The sequence below is a fragment of the Echeneis naucrates genome, chromosome 17, assembly GCF_900963305.1.
Source record: "Echeneis naucrates chromosome 17, fEcheNa1.1, whole genome shotgun sequence".
Lineage (NCBI taxonomy): Eukaryota > Metazoa > Chordata > Actinopteri > Carangiformes > Echeneidae > Echeneis > Echeneis naucrates.
This window is the reverse complement of record NC_042527.1, coordinates 12252169-12266281: the sequence shown is the minus strand read 5'-3', so window position 1 is coordinate 12266281 and position 14113 is coordinate 12252169. Positions and strand designations below refer to the sequence as shown.

General features: G+C 37.9%; 1 protein-coding gene across 1 annotated transcript in view; it reads right to left on the bottom strand.

Annotated features, from left to right (window-relative positions):
- The window catches only part of arhgap21b (Rho GTPase activating protein 21b), a 31383-nt gene extending 17270 nt beyond the window's left edge, over positions 1-14113 (bottom strand). Inside the window, exons 1-7 of the mRNA XM_029525609.1 lie at positions 13896-14113; positions 12701-12906; positions 5743-5925; positions 5549-5570; positions 2429-2521; positions 1880-1958; positions 1744-1798 (exon numbers count right to left, since the gene is read on the bottom strand). Of these exons, the coding sequence (XP_029381469.1) occupies positions 1744-1798; positions 1880-1958; positions 2429-2521; positions 5549-5570; positions 5743-5925; positions 12701-12772 (504 nt within the window). The 5' untranslated portion in view covers positions 12773-12906; positions 13896-14113. The remainder of the gene's footprint in view (positions 1-1743; positions 1799-1879; positions 1959-2428; positions 2522-5548; positions 5571-5742; positions 5926-12700; positions 12907-13895) is intronic.

Sequence of the window (14113 nt, the reverse complement as noted above, 5' to 3'; positions counted from 1 at the left end):
TCTGCCTGCCTACATTAATATCGTGTTAATATTTTTGTGTGGCCACTGGCCATTTACAGCACTGTAAATGCATTGTCATAAAATATTATAAAATTAAGTAGATGTATACAGAGAGGAAAAGAAAAGAAAGACTAACAGTCAATTGATTATATCAAAGCAGAAAATTAACCGATATTTGATGTAAAAGGGTTCAGCGTATGTGGACAATATTTTTTGTTGTGAAATTACAATTCCTATTCAAACAAAACTTTGTTAACATGACAAATAAATCAAGGCCTGTATATATTTAAACTAATGTGTGGAACGATCTTAAAGCAACTTAATATTCTGGATGCCACTGTCAGTGTTTAGTTAAAATTATGTACCAAGTTAACTGTGAGGATTCAATGCAGCCATGAAGAATCCTCAAGGGAAAATTTAAGGTAAAATAAACAGCCTGGCTCTTTTATTACATAATTCATAATCAGGCTGTCAAATAACCAGAAGCCCTTGAGAAGATTCCTAAGTATCCTGATAGAGCACTTAAACAGATTTGCGATAGATATTGAAGAGATGACTACACCATTGCTTTGTCGGGAAAGTGCAGAATACACAGTGGCTGCCAGCAGCTGCCTGTAGCATGCATTAAAGGTTATTAATGAGATGTTACATCCATAAACATACCAGTGCCTAGCCCTGTTCTGAAAACAGTACTGGAAAGCTGCAAAATAGTTTTCTTTTTTCTCTCTTTTTTTTTTTTTTAACAAGAGACAAGTTAATGGATAAGGAATGAGCCAATACGTAAAGCCTACTTAGACTATGAAGACACAAACATAGACTTTGTAATTTGACACCTAATTTAAGGTAAATAAATAAATATTTAAATGGTGTAATGTGATATATATAAAATGAAATATATAGTACTTTTGGTGTTTTGTGTGCACATTATAGACCTGTTTAAACTGGTGAGGAATTAAAGCATCATGGCAACTTCTACAATATTTCCTTTCATATTTTATAAACAGAAAAACTCAACAAAATGCCTCCTTGCAAAATAATCACAGTTCATTTAGGTAGTAGTCAATATCTGCTGCAGGTAACAAACCACTAATACAGTCTGTATGTGTGGCAGCGATCTTTATTGCAAGAACACAACAGCCTTTCTACCAGTCATCTCTTTAAAGTACACCAAAGCTAGGAAAACTGAAATTTTACATTTTTTTCCCCAATACTGCACTCTTATGTTTGTCAAAGACAAATGTAACTGTTTGTGTTTTCACATTGGTGCTATCACTTGAAAATGTGTTTTTCTGACACCCGCCATGCAATCTTAATTGTTTTTCTTGACATTAAGCATCAAGATATGATTTATTGTTTGCCAACAAACAAGTTCTAGAGTTTGGACAGAGTTCACAAGAGGCCATAGTTGTGGAAAGATGGTTTCATCCTCCATCAGGACAACACGTCAGCATGCTCAGTTTTTGCCTGAACTTAAATGTAGTTTGTGTGCTATCACTTCAAGTAGGCCATTTCAGCAGTGGTGATAGCAGCACTTTTGGAGGACAGAAATGCTGCTCTGCCCTGATTAGGAGGCCTAGATTCTGGGCTCTGATGGGATGCGCAGACTGTCTGCATCTTATGACTACTGTCCCAACATTAACACCTTTAACTAGAGCAGCTCTGGTTAAAGCCACCAACTCAGCATTCATCCTAAAGTATGAATTGAATCTTATTTATAAAACCAGACAGCAAAGAGAAACTTACCAGCTGAAGTATATCCTCATCTTTTGGCATCACACAAAGTTCAAGAAAGTCACCACTGTTGGGGAACAAAGATAGACTTATAATAGGAAAAAACACTTGACCAAGAACCAACTATGAAAAAAACATTAAATCTCACCTGTCTTGGATTAAGGATATAACCTCACAATAAGCTTTCCCAATAATGCTTGCTCCATTTACCTTCACAATGCGATCGCCTAAAGAATAAAATCACAATTAAACAAAATAAATCAGCAGTAATGCAATCAGTAACAGAAAGGGGTAGTAATTTACTGTAAGCTATTTGTCTATGCAAAAAAAAAAAAAAAAAAAAGAAGTGGGCCTTAAGACAGATGAGGAAAATAAAGCAAAGGAATTAACCTGAGGTCAGTAACCTAACATAGAATTCAGTCACTGAAGGGTTCCCTATTTATGCAATGATAAAACCCAGACGAAAACGACTAAATAAAAATTTTGAAAAAAAAAAAAAAAAAAAAAAAAAAGAGCACTTCCCTTAAAGAATACTGTCAGAACACCAAAGAAAACTCCACCCCTTATATTTTCTCTTTTGCTTGCAACATAGCAATGCTGTAGATTAATGAAACTTATCTTTGCTTTGTATGGCAACTTGGATATTTTTAGGATTGTGTCTACTTAAGAGATTGATTGATCCATTATTGATTATAACCTGTGCAAAGCCCAGCTCCATGAGCAGGGCCGCCTTCCTTCACTTGCTTCACAAAAATGGTGTCCATCTGTTCCAGCCTATTCCGTTGTCTCCCTGATCATAGGAGAAAAGGAAATAAAAATTAGAAACAGCACACAACGTAAACACGCAAAAGCATATACAATGTATTGTAGACCAGGTTTATCGGGTTCCAAAATTTCTGCGAAATATCTCCATTTCATGCACATCATGTCACAGGGTTTACAGGCACGTAGTAAGTGCAATGCATTTAATTAAAATGGCCATGTATAAAAATTAAAGAGAAACTGGGATGTTTGTCACCAGATTTGTAGGCATGTGAATCAACATTATGACAGCAGAACAGTGTGCGCTCTGGTTAGTGCTTCCCAACATTTCGAGTTTTGAATAGTCCTGATCATTAATTGGTTTAGAGAAGAGAAAAAAAAAACTCAATGGGGAAATTGTGTGGTTTTGGAGAAGTGGATAAAAGCAGCTAAAGAAAGGAAAACCTGTTTGCGCATGCTGCTCTTGTCTCCTAGCAGCTACATGGATGCAGGGAAAAAGGAAGGAAAGAAAAGAGGAGGGTGTGAGAGAAAAAGAGACTAAGAGAAGGTAGGGTGACAGTGTGCTCAGCTGCATAACTCCCACTCTTTCCTTATAAACTAAGAAATAGCTCCAGGCATAGCCAAAGTGCAGCTGAAATGCTTCCCCATAGTTAATATTCTGGTAGTGTGTCAGGGCATGGCATCTCTACACTGACCATCATGAGAACTGATGGGATAGTTGGAAAAACATTTCGTACAATTTGTTTAAACATCCAAGGACAATAGGAAAACTCTACCCCAAAAAACACATTTCATTAATTAATGAGAAACATGCCTTTTGTTCCTGGAATATTTAAAATATTACCAGGGACTTTTATATTTTGTGTGTTACAAATGGAAGAAAATGTGACACAGAAAGCAAGAATCATCTAATTTAGTGAGCCAGTAAAAAAAAAAAAAACACATTTAATCCTCATGAGCAGACATACTTGTATCTCCATTTTATGTCTTTCATAGTTGAGACTACTCATGCAGAATTGCATTGTGGAAACTGACATTATGTAAGACTACAACAAGAGGCCCATACAGCGACCGCCCCAAGACAGCTCCCTCTGGTGGTATAATGTGGTAAACCACATCTCCATTTTCTCAATGGAACTATTCATGGGGTAGACATTTAAATGTATGGCAGATTTTGAGTTCTGAAGAAGGGAACACACTGTTTTCCCTCTGTCACCTTGGAGAAGAGGAGCTCATATGTAGAGAGCCAAATATTTGCATATTAAGATTTTATATTCTTCCACATATAATTATCTCCTAAACAAGAAATAACTGGACATAGTGTAGAGTGCCCCTCTCTCTTTTTAAGCTGTATTAACTCTACAGGATTTATATTTGCTGAACAAAATAGCTTTGAGTAATAAAAATGTTTATTCTTCACACTTTAAAGCAACTTCCTACCATAAAAATAAAACCTACTTAAAATTATAGCATCTAACAACACTCCCAACAGCTTAAGAAATGCCTTTTGCTTGCTGTATTAGCAAAGGTTGGATGTGCAGATCAGCTTTACCTCTGTGCAGTCAATATATATATATATATATAACTATTCATGGGGTTCCTGTGTTCCTGTTGAACCAAATCAAAATCTGTCTATTTTATTCACTTGGAATTCAGAGACTTTTTCTCAATGATCATTTCTATCAATGGGAAAATTAGCACAATGAGATTATTGATCTTTTCAGCCAACAATGGTCAGAGTAGGGGGTTTGATTTTCAGGAGTTCTATTGAATAGGGCAATAGGATTTTGATATTTTACTGCTTTTCTAAACTACTTTTAGTCTGAGGAGCATTAAGCACATCAAGAGGCAAAATACAAACTTTTGAATTAACAAAACTGCATTGGAAGTATGTACCCACTACTTCTCCCTTTTATTTTCCCCTTTTGTAAACAAGTATTTCTGTCTGAGTTCAATTCTGTTCTCATGCCTTCAAGCTCCAGTGTCCAGCATTATGCAACTGCCAGTATTCTTTAAAGTTCTTTTTGCTTACTCAGCCCAAATGTTCCTCCTAAAAGAGCCTATGTCTTCAACTTTTTTTTTCTCCAGATGACCCCTAAACTGTTATATATCAAGTAAACAGTAATGGAGCACAAGCTCTCTGTAGGCAACCCAATACTTCCTTGTCGAGAAATTACAAAGGTGATAAAAGACAGAAGAGTTCAGATTTGGAGCACAAACAACACACCATATAGTCTACTGCCATTTAAAATAACTACTATCAAGAGAAACGGTCCTGTTGCACATTGACAAGATGGTATGTGCACATACAACATACACACACACTATCCAGGATTTTAACTGAACCAAACAAATAATTACAGATGAGCAGTGACTGCATTCTGCCTTCTAATGAGCAGTGTCCCCAGGTCACACTGCTTGAACAGCTGTGCCATACAATTCATTGGCCCACATCTATAGCTGGGTAAAAGAGTTAAACATCACTGTATTCTTCACATACTGATTTGAACATTTAACCATGTTTTTCCTACTGATCCCTTTCTTGCTGTCTTGCATATTGGTCAATCTATTTCATTCCTAACATAGTGCTAAGGTAAGCGATCGGAAACAGTATCTATAATCCTCTGTCTGTTAAACATCTTTTATATCAAGCCAAAATTTATGCTAGAGGAAAAAAAATGTATTGAGGATAAAACCTAAAAAAAGACTCAGACAAACACACAGCCCAGTAAAAACTGAGGTCATCTCTTTTAAATGTCCCTTTTTCATGGTGAAACTGAACACCAGCAAGTACAACAAAGTGAAACAATACGAAAAGTTGGGCCAGTGCTGCACAAACACAGGTGGTGCTAACCAAACCATTCAGGCCTCCACAAAGGCAGGCAGGTGCTACATTGCTTTCATCGCATAAGGAAGCAAATGATTCAAAAAGTAGATGGATTATTTAAGCAAGAGCTCCCCATTTTATAAGAGTCAATAGAAGGCAGAGACACTGCTCTGACTCAGCAGTGTTGAGGGTGGAACCGATAGAAGAAAATATAATTTTTCTGCTTACCTCTGCGGCCATAGTCTTCCTCCTGCAAGAAAACAAAAATTCTCAGGTGACATTCTTAATGTGCTTAATGTCACAGAAATAAGGTATCAGGCTTTTTGTTGACTTGGCCTTATCTTACATAATAAGCAAACATCACTTGTGTATGAAACTCACGAAAGCTTCTGAGAAGTTTAATAACTGAAACAGTTATTTACCGGGAAGTAGTGCATGGTTGATTCCGGTGGGTATACAATGAAGTGCCGTAGGGTAAAGCCAAACCCTTGGGAAGTGCGACATAAACAAACAGTTTTAGGCCTTGGCCATGAGAATGGCTCCTCCTCTGTTGAATTTTGCACTGCAGCAGAATCAGCCACGTTTCTCCACTCTGGAAAGTCATTCTGCAAAAACAAAAAGATGGGCAAAGAAATTAAATTAATTTTTCTGCTTAAAAGCATATAGACATTAATTATAAAATGCTGGAAAACTGCAGGCTCTATAATGTAAAAACAATGTTGCTACAACACCACTTCATGTGAAAGACATTACAAAACTATGTACCATTCTTTGGAGAAGAGTGAGGTTTTGAAAAACATCAGTGGCTCTTCCGTGTTTACACTCAACTCATCGTATCCCATTTTCACAGCTGGACAGTAGCGCATGTCAGGCTTCAGGGCTCTGGACACCCACTCCTGCGTTTACTGACTATTTATAGCCTGACCCCTTTGTGGTATCATGTGTGCAACAACACCCCCACTTTACTCTGATGTCCCCATATCATATTTCCCTGTCCCTGTATAAATTTGAGGAATGCCGCTTTTCAAAAAAATCTTGAACATCCACATAGAATTTTTTTTTCCACGTTCTGTCTCAAACAAACCCTCCCCCTTCGCTGAAGCACAAACTTCCCCCCACAATGTCAGGAATTTGATGAGTATGCATTTGTGCTATCTCTGCCTGGACAAATATGTTAAGTAAAATGTCAGAAAATCCAAGTGAATTAGCTGCTTGTTATTGCAATAACATGTGTAACATAATATTTATAATATTTATAAAAGGTCTGTCCACTTGTGACGGTTAAAACCCAACAACTTATCTTACTTGCTTTTTTAAAGCAGTGCAGAATCTTATAAATCTGAACAGTTTCCCAACTTGAACTAGGTGTTGAGAGAGCAGTGAATAAGTCAAAACTTTATTAAAAAAAAAAGAAAAAAAAAAAAGACAAAAGACTGTTCACACCAACTTAAAGCCCTATACCGCCCTATTCAATTATTTGGAGCATTTCCCATCATACAGCCTTCTAGCCTTCAATGGTTAATAAGAAATATATTGTGTGCCTGGAGGTGTGCACCAAGTTAAAGCATGTTTTGCTGTGCTCTTTGCAGAATGCTTGCTGCTTCTCAACAACTCAGCTTCTCTACTTTTTAATTATATATTTTTGGAAAATACTGTACTATAAACCACCTCAATCAAAGCATATTTTCAGTGGCAACATAAGACGATGAAGAGATAAGATAAAAGAAACTTATATTGGCTTCATGTTGAGACTTAGGAACCACAGCTTTATCTTGCCTGGCTGGGAAACAGAACTACAGGTGCAGCTGGCACGAATGTATTTTGATGAAACTAGCAAAACAGGTTTTACTGTGAATAACCAAGCGGCCTTTCTGATACCTGCACTTTCATACGGTAGTCTATGTCTGTATGAAACTCAGGAGCCTTCACACAACCATAAAAACATGCAAACCCATACCCAGAGTGTGCTTATGTTGATGAAAATCAATCAACTGAATGTATGAAATGCCTGCATTTCTCCTCTCAACTCACTAGAGCAAGTCTACCCCAGCCTCCTGGATAAGACAGCCAGTGCAGAGGGTGATCTTTAGATGTAGACAACAGACGGGGTTTTGGGCCTCCTGACAGACAAATGCCAAGCAGAGTTATCATTGCCACTTGCATAGTTAATACTGCTGTGACATTCCAAGTCACTGAATTCCAGTCCCAAAATTGCCCTCAAGGTTTCCCTTTCTTTTTATTTAAAGATGCTACATGGAAGTTTTTGGTACATGCACAGCATTCACATACACAGCTGTCTATTCACCAGTGTAAGCAAAACAAGTTTGGCATCAAACTTCATTCCTTTCTCAACTACAGCTTTTTTGAGTGGTGGCAAAGCCAGCGTTAACTCTTGTTTTTGCTTGTATTTCTATCAATAATTTTCTTATTATGAAGTTAGCAGACTGGACCGTCTTATCATCATATTTCTAAGGCGAGTCATCATACTGTCCAGGCTGCCCTGAAGAATTGCTGCTCCAACTGTGCAGTGCAAAAAATATTTTTGTATTGTGAAATCAACAATGGCCGAAACCCTTGGCAAGATTAGTAAGTTTAAAAAAGTGTTAACAGGCTCTATAGTAATAACAAAAATATCCATAGAACAAAGCAAGGTGGAAAAAAAAAAAAAAAAAATCCAAAGACAATCACAATAAAAGAAGAAAATTATGAGATTACCTATCCTGAAAAGTAACTAAACAAAAACCACATGACATGAAAGCCCACATCATGCCTATCCTCTCCCGCCCTCAAATGAATGGCTGTCACCTATTTATGAATCACTAGAATGCCAAATTGATATTTGTACTGGGTGAGGCTGTGGGGAGAGTGTTATGAGCAAGTATTTGTTCCTCTAGATTTCTCTTGGATTCGAGTAGTGACTTTGCCGATGTCTCTGTGTGTAGGAGCACTGATTTCAAACACCAGGTCCCAGTTATTGTCGGGTATTGTAGACAAATATAAAGAACAAAGTAAAAAATCTTAGATCTTGTTGTTGAATAGTTAGTAAAAATACAGTACCACAATGCAGCATTGGCAGAAGTGTTGTTGAATTATGACTAACAGAGGGACTATAATTTTGTTTTTTTCTTGGGATTTGCTGTAGCCGTTCTTTTCAATGCAGCCCCAAATTATGGAACAAATAATAGAACAGGACAACAAAAGGTGGGTTTTTTTTTTAAATCAGATCTGTATGCATAGCTAGCACATAATAGTCAGAGATGGCAACCATGAAGTATTATGTTTGCTTGTTTGTTTGTTTTTCTTTTTAACAATACATTAAAATAACCAACCCTGTCACTTTCCCATCCAGTGTAACTGCAATGCTTTACTGAAATAAACATGGAAAGCTCTTAATTTGCTTCCTCCTTTAACAAATGGTACAGTTTATATTGGTGTGCCTGTGGTTTCAGAGCTATTGCAAAGTGAGGCTGGATCAGTGGTTCCACTAACATAGAGATTAGAGGGCAGGCAAACCAATACCACCCACTAACTTCAGAAACTTTAGGGGAAACACCATGCTTGTACAGCTATTTACACACCACAAAGGCTGGTATCTGCAGGGTAACAACAGACTGGAAAAGAAACTGGAATTTCCACCTTGTTCATTTTCAGCAGATATTATGGAACTACATCAAATGTCCTGTATGTTTAAAGTTCACTGACGACATCACTAAATGACACATTACAAGCCCCGCATTGCATCAGCCCTAAAAACATGAGACAAGAACACAGGCTTAAAATGTGAAGAAACCTCGTTCTCTGTGGGCCGCTAAATTCTACACCACATCCCTTCCAAACCAAGCACTTATCTGTGAAAAGCCTAAGGTAATGATACAGAGGGCCACTGGTGAGGACTGGGTGTTTCATTTTTGGAGGACAAGTTTAGGTGCCCCATTGCTCAGCTGATGTAGAAATATGTTTGCCACACTTCCACCTGTAGCATATACAAGGGCCAGATATAGTTTGTGGGCCACTGTTCGTATTTGATTTCTCCAAACTACTGGACTGTCATTTTATATTTCTAACATCATAATCTAAAGACATTGTTCAACATACTGTCTCTGTAACAGTGGGGTGTGTAACATTTAGATTCCTAATGAATGTTTCAGAAATGTTGGTAAAGGCAGTAAATCGTAATACCTTTAGTGAATGGAGCACTTGTCCAATGCAATGTAATGAAATACATTCACCATAAAATATTAACTATGTGAATGTAGTAATGTCCCTCTATAATATCATAAACATCAATTAAATTTTATAGGCATTTTAGAGATTGTACATGTGGTGATGTACAGGACAAAAAGGTGCCTCCAAACTGCAGTCTGTCACAGGCAAATATGTAGAGAGTGATTCTCCTTTAACATATCTACAAAACCTATTTGTAGGTTTAACCTAACCAGATTTTGTTATTGTGAATGTACACACATACAAAACGTACTTGTAAAGAACATTATCGCTGGAATCTATTTCAATGTTTGGGCAGTTTATGCACCCTATGTTGTGAGATGAATGAAGCAATTGCTTTAGCTCCCTGTGGAGATTGATCTACTACTCTTATAAAGTTTGCAACTGAAAACTATTTTTGTCAATATATGGTGAATATGTTTGTTTATCCTGTGTGAAATGATGAAATTCACAGATTTGACAATACCGCAAGTTATCTGTTTGCCAGAAACAGACATTTGCAATTCTGTTAAAAAGAAAACAGCTGTTAAGTGAGCTGTCAGCTCATTATATTATCTGGTTTTGTCATTAATGGTTCAAAATTAGCTTTTGTTCAAGGTAATGTGAGACATATTTGAACAAGACATAAATAAAATATCCCAGGTTTTCCACCTAAGAGATCTTTTCAAGGACTGCACAGAAATCAGGAAAAAATTGAATGAATTGCAATAGCCCATCTCTTATGTTTTCCCTTGAGATACTGCAGACACAACCATAAGGCAACAGGAAGTAACAGACTTCTTCTAACCAATTTAAGGCCAATTTTCCCTTCCGATATCCATCAGTTAACCATATGATGCCTGTGCATGGTTCTGTAAAAGGCAGCCAGCCGAAATGAGATAAACAGTGGGCTTTAATGAAGACTTGGACCAGCGGGCGGGGGGTGGGTGCTAAATATGGCTCATGATTCTGCATCACTTATACATTTCACTGCACTATCATTTCTGTTGTTCTACTGAGAAATAAAACAAAGAAATACGGGTACATAGTAGTTCTAAATGAGTAATGAGATACAGGTTTTTGTTTTTACAATAAAATTACATCATATGGTAATATGGAATCTCCTACAACAGATGCAACAAGCTGATCAGCAAAAATCTGTGAACTCTGTGCTGTAAACTCACTATCTAACCAGATGAATTGAAGCATATGAAGATCATAGGCCAACTCTGTCATTTAAATTCAGACACAAGGTTTGAATACTATAAAGTATTCAGATGATAAGGACAAATCCTGAAACAAAAGCCTCCACTCATATGATGAATCATTTCTCTATCAAGTTATTCCCGCCAAAGGAACAGCCTAGTGGGCTTATGGTTGTAGTGTTTTTGTAAAAGGTTAGAAGAAAATAACATGAAATATATTCACAAAATCCCGTTCTGTAATATGAAACAATTAAGAGGTATTAAATAAAAGATAAAGATTTCATCGGTTTCAGCAGTTCACTGCTGAGAGTCTGTAAATGTTCTTCACTTTGGTACAGGACAGTAAATCCATCATCTTTTTTAATAATCCTTATTTAGTGTTAACAGCATCAGGGCCATACTTTCCCCAAAAAAATAAGGCACAAACCCACTTTATCCACTTTCTTGGACTGATCTCTGTCAGTGAAGACCATCACTAGTTGCTTTTTCTTTTAATTCTTAAGTCATTAAATCCACAGTGTCATCATTTCCAGAAACTCCCAGGACCAGAGACTCCAGGGGGTTTCCGGCTCAAAATTAGCACATGAATTGGTTTGCATTGTAGCCTTATTACAAGGACTGCTAAAAGAAGGATTTCCACTGACAGCACTACCAAGACTTTCCATTGCCTACGATTAAAAGTAATGTTTCTTATACATTATGTAAAACACATTCCATTTTGTGTCAGATGATGAAAATTTGCATAATTTAACATCACCACTTGTGATAAATACCTGCATCTGTATAATGCCTGGAGCAATTTTCTACCATTCCCCTTTTTTTACTAATAGAGAAGAGTGTAAATGTAAGACAATGTATTCAGATGGACAAAATGACAAAGGTAAGCACATTGGCTCAGTTTGTTTATTTAGCTGTGACTGTGAACAAGACTGGGATGCCACACAAGCTGTGTATACTTAAGTGTGTGTGTTATTTGGATAGAGTTAACTGGTATATGAGTAAATATCACAGTGCTTCCTGTTTTAATCTTTGTATTTTTGTTTAATATTCTTTTGGAGTGCTCCAATATATTTCCATGGATATGAAGAAAGTGTGTGGTACCAAATAAATTGAAAAGAAACTGTGTGGTATAATGCCTATTATCGGCTAAGTGCTTCAATATCTTGTTGATTACTGAGGGGTCCTCTATTCCCATGTGCTTTGTCTAATGATCTAAAAATCAAATTCAGCATATCAAGCCTATTAGCTGTGACAACATGAGAAGGTTTAGGGACCTCATTTAGAAACTATTCACAAGGAAGCACAGTGGTTTAAATGAGGAATGAATATTAGATTAAAAGTAGTGGAGAATATGAAAGAAAACCATGGATTCTATAAATAAGCCCCCTTACATTTCAAAGCGAACAAGGTTGTACTTCATTTACCGTGAAGGTCTTCATTCAGGCGCCGAGCTTTCAGGGAAGCAGATGGTGTCCTGTCTGGTATTACAGGGGTCACAGCTTAAAATTCTAAAAGACGGGGCTTGAATAAACTACCTCAATGCCATTGTCTCCTCCCACATCCACCAGTGGTGAATTGATTCAAATTTCAAATCTAAGTAAATAATCTCCTGCAACTAAATCCTGTCTACCAGTCTCTTCATCTATGAAACATCACCTCTAACCTTTACAAGAAAAAAAAGAAGGGACTTAATCAAACTTTTGGAATAAAACTGATGCAGGCAATTATCAAAGCAGCCAAAATAACTACTAACCACTGGTAAAAAAGAAAAAAAAGGGAGGGGGGGGGAGACAAAACAACCCATCAAGAACTGAAACAGGCACAAACAGCTGTGCCAAAGTGTTAAACCCATTACTCCCCCTTCACACCAGTTTGAAAGAGGGGGAACACTGAAGTCTGTTGGCCCTCCAAAACCACTTTCACGATCACTATCTAAAAATGTCAGTCTGAGGCTGATGTGGTTTTTCTTTACCTCACAGAAAGAGGATCTTGCTTGTTGTCTTTCATCGTCTTCACAAGACTTAACCCAATGGGATGCCATCATTCAACTTCGCTTAAAATCCTGTCATCTGTGACTGCCAGCATGGAAAATGCAGTTCCAGGTGGATGAAAGAAAATAAAATAGGTTTCACCCTGTCCAATTCAGAAGGCCATCCTTGCTCGATTTTTTTAGTCCATCTGTAAGAGAAAGGAGAGAGACGTTACTACAGCTTTTCACAGGTAGATGTAGGCTCAGATATGCCATCTCACAAAGCTCAAGGGTCTGCCAAACAACACGATTCAACGCCGTGCTTGTTTAAGGCAGATAATCGGAGACCAACCCTGCTTAACTTTGGACAATCAACAACATGCAACAGGTCCTAAACCTATTTTCTAACTGGTGTCCTTGTGCATTGTCTTCACAAAGTCTAACATCCAAATACTGGGAAACCAGCGGGCTTGGTATTGTAATACAAATAATTGTTAGTGCAGCTTCGTCGAGCACCACTTAGCCAACCAAGTTGCTAACTCTGGCAAAAGTAGTCCAAGCAGAATGTACACAGGGCATAGTGTTTTTAAAACACTTAGAAAGCAATGATTTGACACTCGACATCAGGGTCAAATTATTCAGGCAACAACTACTTGGGCTTGTTGTCATCCGCTAGAAAGAACAACGTGGACAGTCAGCACTGCATAATGAATGACCAGCAACAAGTGGGCTACAGATGGGAGGCTGGGCAAAATAAACGGTCGTCACATTTGAAAGTTAAAATCGCACTTTTAGAGTCGGGCTTACACAATTCACTTCGTTTTAATACACCAAATAGTTCGTATTTCAGTAACTAGGGGTAATAATCTCGAGATGGTGAATTTAGATTCTTCCTTCCTTTTTTTTTTTTTAAGACCGACGGTCAAGAGACACGGCCGGATCGTGTCGAGCTGTTGTTCTACAACGACCGTAGAAAGAAGCCCCTTCTTTGTTTGGTTATTTTGAAGAAACAACAGCACAACACTGCAAGGTGGGAACTGGGAGGCTGTGGCGACTTTCCGTGTTGTACACCGGCTGTGAACACCGCCCGAAAAAGCGTGTAAAGCGGTCAAAAGCGACAACCGCACCAACTGAGGCAAAAGGCTGCTAGCGCTGTGGTTAGCATCCATGCTAACGGCTGGAGTTTTAACAAAGTTACCTATGTAGTTGAGAGGCGTCACTGCAGGCGGGCAACGGCGGCGACGGCTGTCCATAAAAGTGAGTAGACGAGGTGAAAACATATCATGAGAGCTCCAAGGTACTCAGGCGTTGTCATAACTTAGTGTAATTTAAGCAGAAACCCGCTTCCCGGTGGTTACTCCGAGCCCTCCCGGAGGTGGCGCATGGTGCAGTTTGGTAGCAGGAATTTTTTGCTCC